Consider the following 19,470-nt stretch of genomic DNA (forward strand, 5'->3'; position numbering starts at 1 on the left):
AAGAGAGAATTGAAACGTGTACCTTTGCGCAAAGCTTCCAACAATATTATTATTAATAATAAGATTATTATTATTTAGGGTTTAAAGTAAAACCCTCTACGATCGCACACTTGACACCCCTATGATGTATGCTAGTACCCGATCACGAACTCCACCCGTTGTGTATCTCCCTTTATTCGAAAACCCCATGAAACAAAAACCAAGTTGTCGACTAACAAATCTTAGTACAATTAATGCTATGCATTAATATATATATATATATATATGTTCCATATATAGATCAAATGGAATAAAACCGAACACCCCTTTGTGGGTTTCGGTCGATTTAAGAGAGAAAAGAAAGAGAAGATTTTCTTTAGTTTTACAAATCTAATTGTCTTACAAATAAATAACCCTTAACCCTCCTTATACAGGGTTAATAATTAGGGTTATTAAACTTAGTGAACAAGTTTGTGTTAGGTTACAAAACCCATCGTAAAAACCGGCCCATCTAAGTGAGATTAGGAAGTTTTCTTAATTCCTAATTTTCACTTAAATCCTTCTCTTTTCAATGTATTTAATTAATAAATGTTTATTTAAATTTAAACGATCGTTTATTAATTATTTCGTGATCACATTAATTAATATATTACTTTAATATATTAATTAATAACATAGAGTTACCGTGTCATTTCGTGTGATCCCATAGTCTTAAATTATTTCCGGACATGCGTTTATTATAACGTGATCACATACCAACAGCTCCCACTTGAGCATGTTATTATAAAGGCAATAACATTGGTTAGCGTCTAGCAACACGCCAATGCTCCCAGAAATATTTAAGGATAGTTTCTTAGAATAACATTTGAAATGATTTAGTCTTTATTATCCCTTTGTTTCAGATACCATTGTTAATTATGAATATGGATCAATGTCATTTCATAGTTTAACGATTCTCTTTCTCATTTCTACGATTAATCAAGATTACCAAATTAAACCTCCTCTTGAGTTCATTTGGGTATGGCCATACAAATATCTTAATTAATTAATGAGGGGCCCAAATGGTATCATACTTCAGTTGCAAATTGAAGGAACAAATCTTGTTTTGACTACAAGTGTCTAGTCATGTCGTTTCACTACATTTCTGAAAATAACCCTTTATTACTACCTTGTTCAGCACAATTATAACTATATCAAGAAAATGCAATCCACACATGCATAACCTACTTGTATCTCAAGTCTAAGGATAAATAAAGTAACCATTTCACGAATTTCACTTAATGACGCCGATCCATAAAATGAAAATTCGTTAAGTGGGGTAAGTCCGATATTCACCTCTTTGAATACCATGTGAGTTTGGTACGACCATCTTTAAAATATTCCGTTAAATATATTCACCAATCTCTCACATTTGCCTTAGTTTAATTATATTCCCATATGATTAATCGACAATTGACATTTTAAAATATTTAAAATATTCATGTATTTAAACATGCAAATATAGGACACAATTATTATAAAAATTAAGGATCCGCTAAGTTATAATCTGTGTGAACTTTGAGTATCTTAATTTCTCCTAGTTTAATTTATTCGCAAGCCATATGCCTAAAATAATGTTCCATTTATCCCAAAATAACGACTAATTAAGAGCGATCATATATTCTACAGACACAGATATGTGATATTTTTCCAACTAAGATTAATTAGTATATGGACCCTTTTCAATAGTACCCACCCTTAGATATGTAGGATGCGCATCCTATATAATTGTGATGGTTAAGTACTTCCATCATAGCTGAGTGGTTGAGCACTAACTTTATATGCTAGAGGTCTCGAGGTCTCGAGGTCTCGAGTTCGAGACATGAGTAGGAATTTCACATTTAAGAGGCTACAGCATAAAAAATGTAAGGGGCCATAAATGTCAATACTACCAAAGTTGAAACAAAAACGCAACACCTTCACTACACGCCCAGATCTTGGTTGAACAATCCAAAATCAACAAAGTAAAATTAATACAAAATGGAAATCGGAAGTCCTTCCGGAGACGATTTATCGTCACCGGCGGCAGTTACGGAGTTGCTGCCATTAGCATCCGCATCACAACAACCGTACGTATCGGAACTCCTTTCCTTCACTCTCGATCGCCTGAACAAGGAGCCAGAGCTTCTTAGAGTCGATGCGGAGCGAATTCGGCGACAGATGCAGGAAGTTGCGGTGAATAACTACCGCGCATTCATCTCTGCTGCCGATGCTTTGGTTTCGATCCGTCACGAAGTCTCGTCAATCGATAAACATCTCGAATCTATGGTAAAGATGTTGTTTAAGTAGTTTATGTTATTTTATTTATATTATGATTTGAAGTTAGAAGTGGAATTTATTAGATACAGGTCGTTGTATCTATAGGTTTTTATGTGAATTTGAAGTGGAATGGAAATGTGGATGTGGAATTGATTAGAAATAGGTAGTTGTATCTATAGGTTTGTGTATGCATTTGTAATAGGATCAAATTAGAAAGCAAAAGGTAGAAGTTTGTGATGAGAAGGAATGTGTGTTATCATGTCAAGTTGAATAGATATATAGTTGTATCTATAGGTTTTGTGTAATTATTTGTGATAGAAGTGAAATTAAAAACTGAAAACATGAATACGAGTTTCTGATTAGAAAGAATGTATGTTAATATGTGACGATGACATGCAATGCAACCGATGAGGTAGAATGGGTGAGATATGGCTGATTGTATCTATAGGTTTGTGTATGTGCTTGTGATAGCATATAGCAGCAAAGTCAGAAATTTAAGAGCCTGAAGAATAGTTTATGGTTTGGAGGACGATATTTTATCACGTGAAGTCATGGTGCACTTCAATTTGATAGGTGTAAATGAAGAGATATATGGTCGGTATATTCATATATGTGTATATGTCTTTGTGCTACCAGTAAATTTAGATAAGTGAGAGCATTGAGGGTTGTTGAAGTTGATGTGGGCTAGCATCTGATTCTGAACCTTACGTTGAGCTATAAAGCACAATTTTTGCTTGTCTGTTATACAATGCAAGAGGCTTAATGGCTTATTAGTTGTTGATAGTTTTGTTCTTGCATTAGTGCTTTATATGTTGTTGAAGTTGAATAGGGCAATTATAAGTTTGGGCTTTTGCAGATTGCAGAGGTTCCGAAGCTGACATCTGGCTGCTCAGAGTTCATTGATTCTGCAGAAAAGATTTTGGAGGAGAGAGAGATGAACAAAACATTGCTGGAAAATCATAGTACTTTGCTTGACTTACTTGAAATTCCTCAGCTTATGGACACGTATGTTTTTGGCTTATCAATAGAGATAGTGTGCTAAGATTTAAACCAGTGGAATTCTTCTCAAGGCCTAAATTGCTAGTTGAATAATCCTATCATATAGATCCACAATTTTATTATATGTAGTATACTTATGAACTACATGAGCTTCACCTGGAATAGTTGGAGGTTCATAGGTTTACTTGTATTTAGCTATTAGTTGTCGTCTGTAAGGTACCTGCTGATCTTTTCCCCGCCTTTTCGATTCAAGAAATGATTTGGAATAAATCTTTCAATATGGATTTTATCATGTTCCATGAAGTATCGGTTTATCTTTGTTCTTTAATTGTTTTGCACATGATGTGTAATAGTCCACAACATTCTCTACATTCTTTTTGCAATATGAACAGTCAAACCATCAATTTGCCTTTCTGAACTACTTTCTCTAGCTTATAAACTATCATATTTGTTGCCTTTTTAGGTGTGTGAGGAATGGAAACTATGATGAAGCTCTAGACTTGGAAGCTTATGTTAGCAAACTCTCAACAATGCACCCGAAGTAAGTTTTTTTTTTTAAATCCTAATGACAAAGCTATCTGCCTAGTCTTTAACCTTATAGTATTGCTTAAGGAGTTGTGAACTTATCACATATATTCTCTTTTGCATTATCCATCCATCAAGACTACCAGTCATTCAAGCACTTGCCGCAGAAGTTCGACAGACTACACAGTCTCTGCTCTCACAACTTCTCCAAAAACTAAGATCAAGTATTCAGGCAAGTGTGTGGTAACATGAGAAAAACATTTTTTCATTTTCAATGTCATTGATGTTAGGAAGTAATTAATAATGATGCTGGTGGGTGTGAACCACCTAAATGGTCCGTTGTTTCAAAAAAATTTCATGTCTGGACTATTTAAGATAAATAATGACACTGATGGTCCTTTATAAGTGTAACAAGATCATTTGTGAACAAGTTTTGAAATAAAGAACCATACATGTAATGTTCGATCTTAAAGTCCAAAATTGAAATTTTGAGTGTAGGCTGTTCAACAAAAGATCGTTTGTGCACCAAGTTTTAGAATAAAGATGCGTAAGTGAAATAATGAGTAAACCAAAGGAACAGTTTATTTATAATATTCCATTGGTAATATTGTATAATTGTTAGTACTACTACCACTAACTAAATTGTATTAGAACATGTTTTCTTCAAAACCACAGCTTTTATTATGTCTTGCAGATTTCTGACAAGCCTTTGTATTGCAGTTGCCAGAATGTCTTCGCATTATTGGATATTTACGAAGGATAGGAATATATAGTGAGTATGAGATGCGCCTACAGGTACCTGTTTTCCATTTCTTGCATACGTATATAAAATTAATCAATGATTTATTGGTGTATTTTCAAGTAATTTATCTCTAAAAGCCTAACTTACTGACCTGTTATGACAATATTCTTGGTGGGGGCAGTTCCTAAGATGCAGAGAGTCATGGTTGTCTGGGATCCTTGATGACTTAGACCCAAGAGATGCTTATGAATACTTAAAAAAGATGGCAACCTATCACCGGATGCATCTTTTTGATATTGTTAACCAATATCGTGCCATATTTGCTGATGATACATCAGGAAGTGAAGAGAACTATGATGGTGGACTTCTCTTCAGTTGGAGCATGCATCAGGTTGCCTATCATCTTAAAACTCTCAAGATCATGCTCCCTAAGATAACTGAAGGTGGGTCTTTGTCCAATATATTGGACCAGTGCATGGTGAGTGTTGGACATGGGCTTTTATCTTTTGTTTCTTTAGAAATTCCATCTAATTGCTCTTTTCTATTGTAATTATTTGATCACTCGAGACAATTGGTGTAATCATTAGGCGGTTGTAGATGTGGTTGTAAATCTTTGTTTTAAAAAAAGGATCTCATAGTCTGAGGTGTTCTTACACCAAATTAAAATCTTTTTCTGTCTCACTCACACACACTCTCACTGTCTTCTTTTGACTACAACTTGTTCATATATACAGGTTATGACCAATATTTGTGAGAATCACATGTCTGTGGAAGTTGAATGTCTTTATTCCAACACAACTAGCACAACCTGTTTTTTTGACATTGGATTGTAATGCAAGTAAAGGCATGGCTACAGTTTTTTCTTTATTCAGTTTATGGCAAACAATAGTAAGAATCAAAAGTCTGGGGAACTGGGGAAGTTGATTTTCAATAGTTTTAGTATAAGTATCACAACTTCTTTTATGAAATTTGGATGGTACTGTTGTAAAGTGGTGGTTGCTGATGCATAATTTTTTTGGTACACTTTAGTCTACCAAGAAGCTACATGTATGTAATTTGCATGCCCCAGTTGATGCTTTTATTCTCCATCTAGTTATTTCATAAGGTGCATGCTTGAATTGTGAAGTGAAAGTAGATCTGGTTCTACCTTTTGTTAGTTATTTTTTCTTGCTTGGAGCTAATATTGATCTTCTTTGTGCTTCACAGTATTGTGCCACGGGACTTGGTTGGGTTGGATTAGATTTTCGGGGATTGCTTCCACCTCTCTTTGAAGAGTAAGTTACTTTTGGTGTTTTTCTCTTTGTATCCGTTTCTGATCACGGATCTCAATATGCACAACTTTGTTTTTTGTCATTTCTGCAGGGCTGTTTTAAACTTATTTTCAAAGAATATGAGCACAGCTGTGGAGAATTTTCAGGTATAATGATATATTGATTGTTTGTTTTCCTTCGTAAACCCAATCAGTATCTTCTTGCATATATTGATAATATCATACTGGTCACCTATGAGACCCATGTACACAATGTACAGATTTATTGCCGGGTGTTCCCATTATATGCATTATTTATGATTTCCCCCCCACCTTTCTTTCTATTAATTGCAGTTGGTTTTGGATTCACATCGATGGATCGCACCAGTTGGCCTCTCACCCAATAGCTTTGGTGAAGCAAGTCAGGAAGATGTCCCACCACCTCCAGAGTTAATGGAGCATCCACCTCTTGCTGTTTTTGTGAATGGTATGTTGTAAATAACTTAATCATATACGAGTAAATTGAACTCCATGATACCTACACAACACAGCCACGTGGAATAGGTATGGCGCTGGTGTAAGAGAAGGGAGTAAGGGTTCTGTGTCTCATTATATATTGGTTGGGGAAAAGAGGGTGATGTGTTACATCTGCAATGGGTGGGGAAATAGGATGACGTGTCACTGTGATTGGTGGTGTTGAATCTTAAAATGAGGGTGGAGTATATGCTTTATATCATAGCATGGGTGTGTAGATTACTACGGGTCATTCTGTGATTATCTTCTGACATGTTATTATATTTCTTCGTTGCTAAGCCTGCGGAATATAGGAATGTTAGTTTTGTTATAATCAGATTCCCCCTTGTTTCTATGTGGACAGTCTGCTTCCCTTATTCTATAGTGTAATTTTATAGTTTTGCTTCTGGTGTTACCTACATCTTGTAAGTGTATGTCCCACTCTTCCAAAACTACTCGGCTTATATGTTTGATGAGATTATGGACACAAATGGTTCATCCACGATGATTGAGAAGGTCCACTTGTGAGTTGTTAATCTGTGTCCTTGTGTTATCAGGTGTATCTGTTGCAATGAACGAGCTACGACCCTGTGCCCCAATAAGTTTGAAACATATCCTTGCTCAAGAATTAGTGAAAGGGCTGCGCGAGGTTTCTGATTCTTTGTTGAGATACAATACCACCAGGGTGCTTAGGGAGAGTGAGTCTGTCCTTTTCCTGTCTCTGTGCCGGTCGTTTCTTGAGGTAAATTACCAGAAAGTTAGATCTAGCTAAATCGCGGGTTGGTACAGGAGTTTGGGGTGAGGGTTTGACCCAGAGCCACAGAACACTTCTTGATTAGAATTTTTTTTTCAAATATGTTTTTTACCCAGAGTCAAACTTTTTGGAATGAAGTGATTTAGGAACTTTTATGAATTAAAGAAACAGTTTTGGCTTTTTCTTTATCTAATTTAATTTCTACTTAATCGCAAGAGATAAGCATATGGTGGACCAACCCATTCGGCCATTCCTACAGCTAATCTGCAATCACATTCACCCTACTCGTATAAAAAGGAGAGAATTTGACTTTAGTGGAAATTATCACTGTTTAAATACCACTTTTGGCCCATTAGAACTTCGGTTTCACTATTTTTTTGAAAACAATTTATGTGAAAATGGTCTATTATATCAGTATTATTATTTGAGCTAAGTTGATTGTAATGATTTCGTTTCACAAGATTCGGTCATTTTTGGCTTCATGAAAAGCTGTTATATATGTTTGGCAATTAGTTAGACAATTATGTTGTTAACTTGTGTAGTCAAATATTTCAACTTTCAAGGGGCACTATATCGGGACAAATTTTTATATTGTGTGTCCACATTTTTAGTTACAAAAACTTATGCTATTGTATAAATAGCCTTTGCAGTAACCTGAGTTGGGTGGTTTTTAAGCATTTGATTACACTTTGGGGAACCTTTGTACTGTATCATGATCTTGCCATACTTCCATAGTTTTTCACATGATCCATTTGAGATTCTTGGAAGAGAACATACTACTAAAATCGGCCCAGTTTTTTCTGGTTAATGGTGTGCAATTGCCTGCTCAGCTAGCACTCTTATATCACTCTTATATGATTTTTTAGGTTGCTTATCCACATTGTGCTACAAGCTTTGGACGCTGTTACCTTGGAGGATCCTCCCTTATCACAGATGGCAATTACTTGTTTGAGGGACTTACTCGTCTTTTAACAGCATATTCCTCTAGACATTTACCAAAGAGAGTTCAAAATATAGAAACAAAGAATGTATTAGAGAACGGAAAACCACCTTCAGTTGAAAATGGATCAGCTACAGATGTCAAAGAAACAGAGAATAGTAATGTTGTTGAGGAACACAACACGGTATCAGAAAGCCAGGAAAAACAAAGTGAAGAATAAACCCTAAATGTTTGTTATAATGTTACAGTTTGTATTATAAACCTATATTGCAGGCTTACAAATGCAATACCAGTGAGATTGTTAGCTGCTGCTTATATTTTCTATAAAGTAATTTTTTGGTTGAGGTGTAGTTAGTAAGATCCAGTATATGAAAACTCTATATCCAAAGTTGGAATTGTTTAATGTTTTTCCGTTGTATCCTTTGAGTTAATATCCAAATTTTATGAGTAAATCAATTTATGGTTTATACTTAGCTAAAGAGGTTTGTGTTTGAACCACCTCTTGAATTATACCAAGGGATCAATTGAAATCGGCTCGAACCCATGGACGCTAGAAATTTAGAATGAAAAACTAATAACTAAGTCTAACATTTGATAATCAAGTACTACTTACATTTATTGGATTTTTCGGATGAGTATCAACTTTTCAGAAGTTTTTCATTTCATGTTAGAAGATTGGGTTGACCTGCAAACACTTTCTATTATTAATTTAATACATTTGTTGTCTAATAAATTGTTTTAGAAGCTATTGATAACCTGCATACTTATAAGTTGTTTTTTTAACACCTTATTAGATTAACTCAATTTTCATCAGCCAATATATATTTGATCATAGATCATTGATTCATAAATCTGAGTATAACATATGAATCCATGCCTTGTCGACTTGTCAAGGTGTATTTTGACTTTCTATAAAGTCTAAGGGAGCAAAATATAAAACCAAATTAATAGTTATAAATAATCATTAAATTAAAGACCCAATTATCCCTAAAACCCTGAAATCCCCAAAACCCAGATTCCAAATTGAACATTCTATGTAAGTTTTCCGAACTCTCAATTTGCATTTGATCAATCCAAAGTTTGTATCTTTATTGTATTTCATTGTAACCCAGCTGCTTTTTTATTTATTTTCTTGAAATAATTAGTTTTAAATCACTGTAATCCAAAATTCCAATTATATTTATATATATATATATATCTTGTTAACAGTAATGGCTTCTGATGAATCAACTAATAGTAGTGTTGAGCAGAAACCAAGAATACAAATATATTCTACACCAAATAATGAGGTCACTCCTTTTTGGAAAGGTATATATATATATATATATATATTTATCTACATATATGCTTATATGACTGTATTTGATATGAAAGTTTTGATCTTTTATAAGAATCTTGAAATGTTTTTTCACAGAGAAATATGAAAAGGATGCTAAGAAATATTGGGATGTGTTCTATAAGCGTCATCAGGACAGGGTTTGTTCTGCTTTCCCTTTTAATGTGTACATCTGTATGGTTTGTAATTTTTGTTTGAGAAGTTATTAGCATTCATGGGATATGTCTCCTATTTAATGTTGGTGATGTGGAGTGCACGCTCATCGGCTCATGTAAGCTAATCTGGTTCTGCGACAGACAAATTGCAACTTTTCGTGTTCTATATATACAGAGTTTTGGTTTCTCAAGAGCAAAATTATTGAACTAAATCTTTGTTTAGTGTTTACTCTCGTGTTTCTTGCCAAAAATGTGAGTGTGTTATGAATTATCCGATAGTAAATTACGGGTAAACTTTGGCAAGTGTTTGGTCGGATTACTACATATTTTTTAGGCAAAGGGGACTTTGCCCCGTAAAGTCGAAAACAATTATATTGCATGAGAATGGAGTTAGAAACTTGCAAGTGGACTCCCACTTGGAGAAATCGAGACATGCCTCGATGTACACATTTCATTAGATATTACAATAGAATACTACAAAGTACAAACGAAAAAACAACATTCAGCAGCTCTAAACTTTTAAAGTACACGAAAGATTTAACCATTAATCTTTCACGTGTTTTAGTCGAACCACATTATTAGTTTGTCGCAGCTTAGTGCCATAATATGGAAGTGGTCGAAATTTATCCAAGATAATTCTTTGCTTATATCGATACCCAATTACCCACACCCAAATTTCCAACATTGATTGTTGTTAAAGAAATCAAGGCTGTGCCTTTTTCTCTTTTGTCAGTTCTTCAAGGATCGGCATTACTTGGATAAAGAATGGGGACACTTTTTCTCTGTGAGTGTACAATGTATTTACTTTTTCTTATTTTAAGGTTTAATGATAATTTATAAGGAAAATAATATAAGCACTTAATGCTGTAAAAGAAGTCTGATTAGTATCTTGTTATCACAGGATGCAGAGGAAAAGGTTGTTTTAGAGGTACATATATATATATATATATATATATGTTTATAATGTGATTATAGAACTGATATCATCCCATTCTTCATGTGGTCTGAATATAATCTTAAAACATAAAAATATTTGCTTTTATAAATTTGTAGGTTGGATGTGGAGCTGGGAACACTGTCTTCCCTTTAGCTGCTACCTACCCTGGTGTATATATCCATGCTTGTGACTTCTCATCTCGTGCGATTGACTTGGTCAAGGTTTGTTGCTCTGTAGTATCCTATTTTTTTCTCCAAGTTGCGGTACACTTTCTTATGACAGCATTATGTTTATCAAGTTTCTGTATCGTGCTATGTACCTACGCACTTTCTGGTTCTTACTACAGGCACATAAAGACTTTAAAGAGGCAAAAATAAATGCCTTTGCATGTGATATAACAAGTGATGACCTGGTCAATCATATACCACCATCTTCTGTCGACATCGTAACAATGGTATTTCATTACGCCGTTTTAGATGTTTTGTTTCTGGGGTTCATAGTTAAGTAATTGACTGACTTGTTAAGCAGATATTTGTATTATCTGCAGTGTCACCTGAGAAGATGCCTTTGGCATTGCAAAACATTAAAAAGATTATGAAAGTAAGAGATCTATATTTGGTTTAATAATTTAAATCTATAACATGATATTCATGAAAGCTAAGTTGCCCTCATCTGCAGCCAAATGCTTATTTGTTATTTCGTGACTATGCTACGGGAGATCTTGCTCAGGTTCGTCTTTATATGTGATGCAACTATAGAACTAATAATTATGCACACATAGAACTTTAAAGTTTTAGTATGGATATTTATAAGATGTATGCGTGGTTCAGGGCTACTGTATTAATTTTCCATACTGTAATGGCAGGAAAGGCTTATTTGTAAGGATCAGAAGATCAGTGAGAACTTTTTTGTCAGAGGGGATGGAACTGTAAGCTCAAGTAGCTTGTTAGTTTTAATTATTAGCCATGTACTTTCTTTTTTCTATAACTTTCTCTTGTTTTCGTTCATGTGTCAGCGTGCATTCTATTTCTCTGAGGAATTTTTGAAAAGTTTGTTTCAAGAAAATGGCTTCACCTCCGAAGAGTGTGGTGTGCATTGCAAGCAAGTGGAAAATCGTTCTCGTGACATAATAATGAATCGGTAATTAATTCTATATTAGATGATTTTTGGTGGACACAGTTACATGTACATATGTAAATGTGTTTTCTTTTTTGTTTCCTCACTGCCTTGAGAATGCAGGCGTTGGGTCCAAGCTGCCTTTTGTTTAGACGGTGGTGATGTGCAGGCCCATAAAGTTCCAAACGAGCCCGAAATTGGATCTGATGTTGACATATCTGAAGGATTTGCTTTTGAAATGTTTGGCATTTCGTCACCAAAGGATGAGGTCAGAATGTAATTTGACTTATTACCATTACCAGCTATATTGATTATTTAAACAAAGTCTTTGCTGATCCATCAGCGTAGAAATTAGAGGTGGCACTTTCTATAAGTTTACTTATGAATGAGTCCATCAGGGTTACATTGTACCTCTAAAGACTCCTATCATATGGCAATTTGACCAATTTATTAAACAAATGGGTTCATGTGGAAAAAGCCATTTAGGTTATGTACTTATGTTGTATATCTAACAAGTCAAGTTTGTTAAGTTAAAAGAGTTGACTAAAAGCATCTAGGTCAAATGGGTTAGTAAACATATGAAGTGTGTTCAAATGCATGCAGCATTCTAAATCTCTTTATTGCCATAAATGTGTAGATTTTTATAGCAATAATTTACTTTAATTTTTTTATAAAATTTAACAGGTCAAAGTAGGTCTGCCCAATCCAACCCATTTTGACAGGTACCTAAAATTACCGGTTGCACTATCCAACCCACCTCACCGGCTCACCCTTCCATTTTGCCACCCACTTCATCGAAGTATTCTTCCATTTCACCTTTCATTTTGTGAATGGCCAGTAAAGTTTGTGCTGGATGATATAATATAACGCTACACGACATGGATCGTTTTCCATGGTTCATGCAAAGTAGCGTTAGTATAATTTTCTAGTCATGTTTACATTAATTTGGAAACTCTTCCTCTTCTTGTTTTATATAAACAACCACAGGTTCCTCATTATCTATGCATTTTTAAATGTCCTAACAGATTATGGAGTTAAAGTTACGAGACTGGAACTTTAAGATCAAACTACTTTCCAAAGAGTTTCAACACACCTGCAAATCTACTGGTTTAATGTTATGGGAATCAGCTCGACTAATGGCCTCTGTTCTTGCTTCAAACCAAACCATAGTTTCAGGGAAAAAAGTATTGGAGCTAGGATCCGGTTGTGGGGGAGTCTGTTCAATGATTGCCACCAAAACGGCCCACATGGTGGTCCCCACAGACGGAGATGATAAAGCACGAGAGCTTCTTGAAGAAAATATCGCTTCGAATCTTGAAGAATCTTTACAATCAAAGCTACATATCAAGAAACTTACTTGGGGTAATAAAGAACATATACAATCGGTCAAAAAACTATGTGGTGATAAGGGTTTTGATATCATCATAGGGACTGATGTTACTTATGTATCTGAAGCGATCAGGCCATTATTTCAAACTGCAAAAGAGTTGATTTCGATGGAGAGAGGTGATGAAGAGGGGTTGAGACCAGCACTTGTACTATGCCATATTTTTCGTAGAGTTGATGAATCATCTATACTTTCAGCTGCATCTTGTTTTGGTTTTGAACTCATTGATAGATGGCCAGATAACACGAATGCGGAAAGCCCCTCCCAGAGTATCATCAATAGTTGGTTTGATGGTAGAATTAAGGAAGATGATTATGAGAATACTGCCTTAAACATCATGTACTTTCATGTCAAGTGATCAGATTTTTCACAATGTTGTGCTATATTTTTTCTCCGGACAAGCCTCATAAAAAGTTAAGGAACACGATATCTCATTTAAATACATGGCGGGTATGGATTTTTATTCTTTATAAATGTGCTTTTACATATTTGATTCAATTACTTTGTAACAATACCGATCACCGATTTGTAATGATACTAATTATTGGAAAAATCTTTCACGAAATTCTTGATTAATTTCTGTTGCCCTATTAACTATCGGTTATTTTAGTCATTTGGCATATTCACGTTTTGGGTTCCGATTAAAATAGTGTTGGGTGTATAAATAAAGTATAACATACTTACGACACGATTTAGTTTACAGAATGGAATACGCTGAACTTTAGATAACAGGGCATATTCCCGTTAGACCATCTCCAACGGGGTGGTTACCCCCAGCGTGCAAAGCCCAGGTGCTCCGAACCCCGGAGATTGATTTTTCATTTTCTTCGGGAAAAGGTTGCACATAAAAATTTGTCATTCAGTTTATTTACAAAGGATCAACTTGCTGATTTATATCACTTTTGGTGGTTTGGTTTACGTTTCTTTGTTTCTGGATTAAGGTTGCTCCCCTGGGCCTGGTTTTTACCTAGTGAGCTCATATCAAGCCCACCTTAGATAAAGCAATGACCTGTTGTCTTGTTATATCATTAGGCATTTAGGCCTATTAAAATTAAGGGGTTAACTAGTATGCTTCCAGCATGTTTCCACCATGATTTTTAGGGGGGAGAGATTTTATATTCAAACATGTGATTTTCATGCAAGGAAGTTTGTGAGGGGGAAACATTCTAGCAGCATATTGGTTTTCCCTAAAATTAAATAGGTTTAGCTTAGTCTAAGTAAGAATATTTATGTACAGTAAAACCTCTATAAATTAATAGTGTTGGGACAAAGATATTTTATTAATTTAGTGAGTTATTAATTTATCAAGTGTTGATTTCCACTAATCTCTTAAGTTGGGTCTAGATAAATTATTAATTTTATTGAGGTCTTAATTTATCGAGTATTAATTTATAAAGGTTTGATAGTATACCCTTTCTGATTCTTTATGTAGACTAATCAATTATCTATATCTATACTTACTATATAAAATTTATACTCCAATTTTGAAAAGTTAAGATTTTTTAGACATGCAAAATTACCATTTTACCCTTAATGAATTAACTTATACAATCATTCCATTGTCTTTTAAAAAATATCCACTACTCTTTTAAATCAAATACCTATATTACTTGACGCATCTGCCGCCACCAACGACCGCCGCCGCTGTCACCATCCGTCGATGCCACTACATCATTGTCACTGTTATCGTCGCCGCATTGTGCGAGTATTATGCTCGTTTATCATTTATATGTATACCCTTTGTGATTCTTTTGTACAATTGAATATGATTATATTCTTAAAACTAAGAACCCTTAATTATATATATCCTTGAACTAATGACTTGTCTTTTTATTGCAAAGCACAAATCTTATCACAACATGTCGCTATTGTTAACTAAGTAGACTTGAACGCATAATCTTTTGATTAATCATCTCGAATATCGCTATAGACCAAATGCCCGTTAATTGAATAAATGAACTATTCTCATCAAGCTAGCTAGTTACAGCAAGATATTAGATATTAATCAATAGCTAAAAGAGAAGAAAAAAGAGGAATAAACTAAATGGAGCACCAGGGAAGCTACACGTCAAAAACATCGCATTCCAGTGGCCTAAATAGTGATAGAATGAGAATGAGAATATGGGCATGAAAAAAATTGATCCCCCCACTAGTGCAACAAAAGTACTATATTTTAATTACTTGTGACTCTAACTTGCTAGACATTATTATTCTTATTGTAGCATCTTCTATATAGATATATATATTATTTGATTTGATATGACCAACTATTGCTTGTTTGTGGAAAAGCTGGAATCTAAAGTAGATTCTAAAGAACCAAAAAAATGTGTTGTTTGACCTTATAAGTAAACGTATCTTTTTTTGTTTTCTTTACCAAACAAGATGGTTTAATTTATTGGATCCAAAATATATGATGAAGAATATGGAATCAAATTGTTATGTAAGCACTCTCCTCATTCCCCACTCTTCAATTGTTTTTTTTCAACATTCAATTCGTTTCCTATTTGATGAATCGTCATAACCACATTCTTGTAAGAAAATTTACAAGTCTAAAAAGGAGATGTAATTATCAACTTAATGCATTACATGTTTGACATGATTTTTCAACGTGCTGACTGCGCGATCATGACAAGACTCGAGGAAGAAGCCCGGCTAACTCCGTGCCAGCATAGGTGGCGAATCGGGTTGAAAATGAAAGTCGCCAAAAAGTGGTAGAATGCTCTCGAAACCAATTCACTTGAGTGAGACCGCGGAGAGTGGAATTTTGTGTATAGGGGTGAAATCCTTAAATATATGAAAGAACACCAAAAGCGAAGGTAGTTCTCTGGGTCCCTATTGACGTTGGGCGCGAAAGCATGGGGAGCGAACAAGATTAGATACCCTAGGAGTCTATGTCGTAAACGATCAGTGTTTGGCCTTGGTCTATGTGGATCAGGAGTCAAGCTAATGCATGAAACACCCGCCTGAAAAGTACGGTCGAAAAATATTCAAATCTTACCTTTAATTTACACGAATGTTTAAGATGTAAACCATTTCAAAAACCCTTAATTATAGTAATCTACCTCTACACATATTAGAAATAGCACTCGAATATGTATCCCAAGATCAAAGATCTTACCAATGAGCTACCAGTCTCAGTGTCTGTCTCTTATGGTGCAAATGAGCCTGGCCCACCATTTTTTAAGGGCCCAGGATTTTTTTATATATATATATAGTATGTGACTTTTTAAGATCAAACTAATGAAATAAAATCCAATACTTGCTTTTGACCTACATGCTACATGGCTACAACCCACATGACAAAATAATGTGTATCTATTTCTTTTTAATCAAACAAACACCCTAACTCTCCATCAATTTGTTTAATTAGTATTGGAATTAAACAACGAAAAAAATGTTCCCTTTTATTTAAATATACATACACTGATACACAAACTAAGTTTCTTAGTTTTCATTTGCATATTTGTATATTATATTTTATTAATTCATTTAATTATATTTTGTTAAAAATACACATGTTCTTAACTTTTCAGTTTGTAAAACGTTACTTTTATTGTCGAAAACATTATGTTATCAACAAGGTAATTTAGAGGCCTACTTTTTATCCTCGAGCCAGACCTTGAAATCTTAATTTATTTTCAGAGACGGCACTGACCAGTCCCATCAATTATTTGGCGTTTAATCGTTAAAGTTTCTCATCCCTCAAAATTTTGTTAATTAGTTTTCACATTTTGTAGTTTGTAACTAGTTGACGAGTTGTCAGGGGTTACATAGGTCAATCAAAACCAACATATATATATATATGTGTGTGTGTGTTCATCGTTACTAGTCACCACCCAATGCTTATTTCTTGTATCGCTTGTATAGAAAATTGACACCCCTAATCTTTGAGATCAATAAATAATTTAATCATTTTTTCTTAAAAAGAAAAGGATATGATGATAATCGATCTAGCTCATGTGTACAATATGATTACATTAACCTCGGATAAAAGTTACATCATATGATGGATGTATGATGACGATACATTTTAGCCTTCATTCCTCAACTTTATAATGTGCTAATTGTCATGATGAATAAAAAACTTTTAATGATCCTAGATTATTTAATCAATAGTTGACATATAATACCATGTGCTCATAAAGGAACAAAAGATGCGACTTCTATAAGGACCTATTTTTTCATTTTTTGATCATTAATAAATAACTATATCATTTTTTGAGTTATTATTTAAAATGGATTCGTATGCACTAAAAATTACTGAATACTTAACGGAAAAGCATATCAACTTTAGGTTGCTTTACTGCCAAAGAATATCGGATGAATGTCGAGCTTTTATTGGTTGTTTATTTAATCATCACAATTATGTAGGATGCGTATCATCCTACATATCTAAGTTGTGTGGGTACTATTGAAAAGGGTCTTATACTAACTACAATTAGGGATGGCAACGGGCCGGGTTTAGCTAATCCCGGACCCGGACCCGTTTAAAAATCACCGTCCCAAACTCGGACCTGGACCCGACGGGTCCTCGTTTACTTACTAACAATCGGATAACGGGTTTTCCCACGGGTAATTGGGGATATGTTTTGTGAAATGGCTTAACATCATTTTATTTATATTCAACCCACGTTTATAGTAACTTTGCATAGTATGTATGTATACTGTATAGTATGTCAACTTAAATAAGAACATGCAAGGACGGTTGCGGCTTGGGGGCAGCGGGGTCAGCTGCCCCCACTTCAATTTTAATACAATGTAATTTTTCAAAATTTAAATGGTATATTTGTAATTTTTTTTTATAAAAGTAGAAAATAAATATAAATGTTACCTTCGTTGTCAACTTGTCATAAACTTATTATTTGGATCTCATTGGTCATCGAGCAGTAATTTTAAGATAGATCTTTTCATTAAGGTATTAAAAAACTTAAGTTGTTTTATTTTTAATAGAAAGAATGAAGTATAGTTTAAGAAAAAACTTTCGTTGTTTGAGTATGTAAATGTGTAGTACATTATAGTGGAACTATTTATAGAAAATGTAATTTCTTTCAAATTATTATATATATATTTATCATAAACAATTAATTATAATTATCATAAAGCTAATTATATCCAAAGAAGTATATTTTTGGGTTTCTTGCATTATATGATTGAATACGTTTTCATTTAATAATACCTTGTTCGATACGTGTGGTCATTATTTATTAAAAAAACCAGTATTTTTAAATATAAGTGTTAGACCCGGTGTAGATAACAAATTCTTTTGAGAGTCCATTTTCTATTTTCGAGATAGGCCCCTTTTTTTTTCCATTTTCGAATACGACTGTTATAAGTATGACAAACAACTTTTAGATTTGCCCCCTCGCAAAAAATTTCGTGGCTCCGTCTCTGAGAACATGTATGTTCTGATCTATTTAGACAATGTTTAAAGGCATTTAAAAAGTATACGGAAGATCATGTTGGTTGTTATTTACATTTGTTGATTACAAACCAATAAGACTTTTTATTATAATTGGAAATAAACATATTATGTTATTATAGTATAATGTATATACTAGATTTTAGACCCGTGTTCAACACTAGACACGGGGCTTACGATATTATCAATATTAGATCTTCATACATTTAATTTATAAAATCTTATAATTTTGAAGATATACGGTCTAAGTGTTATAATATGCAAGTTGTAGTACAATAATCGCATGCTCGTCACTGTCATATTAGTTGAGACATATTGATGGAATTGTTTGACGTAGTCATTCCACAAGACACATGCTACAATAATTTCCCTATTATATAAGTTTTTGAAACCAGTTATACTCATAATTTAATATTATTATTAAAATATAATTAAGAATTAAAATATAACTATTCTTGTGATCATGTACTTGACATTCAAGTATATGTATGTAGTCATAATGCAGGCTTTTTTTCAATCACCTTTCTTATGATAATTAGATAACAATTATGATTGTTTTCAATTTCTTTGATAACAATTAGGATTCTTAATTTGAGTGACAATTGTAACTTTAAAAAATTAAATATAAATACTTTTTGTAACTTTTTTTTAGAAAATTTTAAAAAAATCTTCTCAAGTTGATGGTTAAAAATAAATATAAATTAAGTATTGAGGGCTAAAAAGTGTAAATTGTTGATGAAAACAAAAAAATGTAAATTAATGAGACTTTTTCTACAAATTAATATAAATAATATTATAATAATATATTTGGATAATTATTATTAGGATTTTTAATTTATTGTTTATCTAAATGACGACATAAGTAAGAATCAATTTGATAAAATTGAGCGATTTGATTGATAATAAGTCATTAGTTCAATTGTTTTATAGTATATATTAAGATTAAGATATGGGTCGGGTATACGGGTTCAGGGCGGGGATCGGGTATACGGGGCGGGTACGCGGGTTTTCATCTAAAACCGTCCTCGGACCCGAACCTGCAAAAAAACTTAAAACCATCCCCATACCGGCCCTAGACCTGCATACCCGACCCCGAACCCGGACCAAAAATATTGGGTTTC

General features: G+C 33.8%; 2 protein-coding genes across 4 annotated transcripts; both read left to right on the forward strand.

The window, feature by feature from the left end:
- Positions 1-1,929: 1,929 nt before the first annotated feature.
- On the forward strand, positions 1,930-8,430 carry LOC122597821 (conserved oligomeric Golgi complex subunit 8). 2 transcript variants are annotated; one of them, XM_043770397.1, is made up of 11 exons: positions 1,930-2,286; positions 3,134-3,282; positions 3,740-3,817; positions 3,940-4,033; positions 4,522-4,596; positions 4,725-5,021; positions 5,750-5,817; positions 5,906-5,960; positions 6,147-6,279; positions 6,863-7,047; positions 7,926-8,430. In XM_043770397.1, the coding sequence occupies exons 1-11, from the start codon at positions 1,999-2,001 to the stop codon at positions 8,217-8,219; spliced, it is 1,716 nt and encodes a 571-aa protein (XP_043626332.1). In that variant the 5' UTR covers positions 1,930-1,998; the 3' UTR covers positions 8,220-8,430. The 2 variants fall into 2 exon arrangements, with proteins under 2 accessions (XP_043626332.1, XP_043626333.1); XM_043770398.1 differs by having other exon boundaries at positions 4,725-4,934.
- A 549-nt stretch (positions 8,431-8,979) lies between these two features.
- LOC122596003 lies at positions 8,980-13,506 on the forward strand. 2 transcript variants are annotated; one of them, XM_043768499.1, is made up of 14 exons: positions 8,980-9,035; positions 9,209-9,307; positions 9,414-9,475; positions 10,224-10,274; positions 10,392-10,418; positions 10,544-10,648; positions 10,774-10,881; positions 10,956-11,027; positions 11,106-11,156; positions 11,293-11,355; positions 11,443-11,567; positions 11,667-11,811; positions 12,569-12,905; positions 12,999-13,506. In XM_043768499.1, the coding sequence occupies exons 2-14, from the start codon at positions 9,211-9,213 to the stop codon at positions 13,286-13,288; spliced, it is 1,533 nt and encodes a 510-aa protein (XP_043624434.1). In that variant the 5' UTR covers positions 8,980-9,035; positions 9,209-9,210; the 3' UTR covers positions 13,289-13,506. The 2 variants fall into 2 exon arrangements, with proteins under 2 accessions (XP_043624434.1, XP_043624433.1); XM_043768498.1 differs by having other exon boundaries at positions 12,569-13,506.
- Positions 13,507-19,470: the final 5,964 nt, after the last annotated feature.

This window comes from Erigeron canadensis, chromosome 4 (genome assembly GCF_010389155.1).
Source record: "Erigeron canadensis isolate Cc75 chromosome 4, C_canadensis_v1, whole genome shotgun sequence".
In the NCBI taxonomy this organism is placed as follows: Eukaryota; Viridiplantae; Streptophyta; class Magnoliopsida; order Asterales; family Asteraceae; genus Erigeron; species Erigeron canadensis.

Coding starts and splice junctions, on each gene's coding strand:
- LOC122597821 (XM_043770397.1), top strand. CDS start 1,999: ATGGAAATCGGAAGTCCTTCCGGAGACGATTTATCGTCACCGGCGGCA. Junction 2,287..3,133: donor ATAAACATCTCGAATCTATG/GTAAAGATGTTG, acceptor GGGCTTTTGCAG/ATTGCAGAGGTTCCGAAGCT. Junction 4,597..4,724: donor AGTATGAGATGCGCCTACAG/GTACCTGTTTTC, acceptor TGGTGGGGGCAG/TTCCTAAGATGCAGAGAGTC.
- LOC122596003 (XM_043768498.1), top strand. CDS start 9,211: ATGGCTTCTGATGAATCAACTAATAGTAGTGTTGAGCAGAAACCAAGA. Junction 9,308..9,413: donor GGTCACTCCTTTTTGGAAAG/GTATATATATAT, acceptor GTTTTTTCACAG/AGAAATATGAAAAGGATGCT. Junction 11,356..11,442: donor TTGTCAGAGGGGATGGAACT/GTAAGCTCAAGT, acceptor TTCATGTGTCAG/CGTGCATTCTATTTCTCTGA.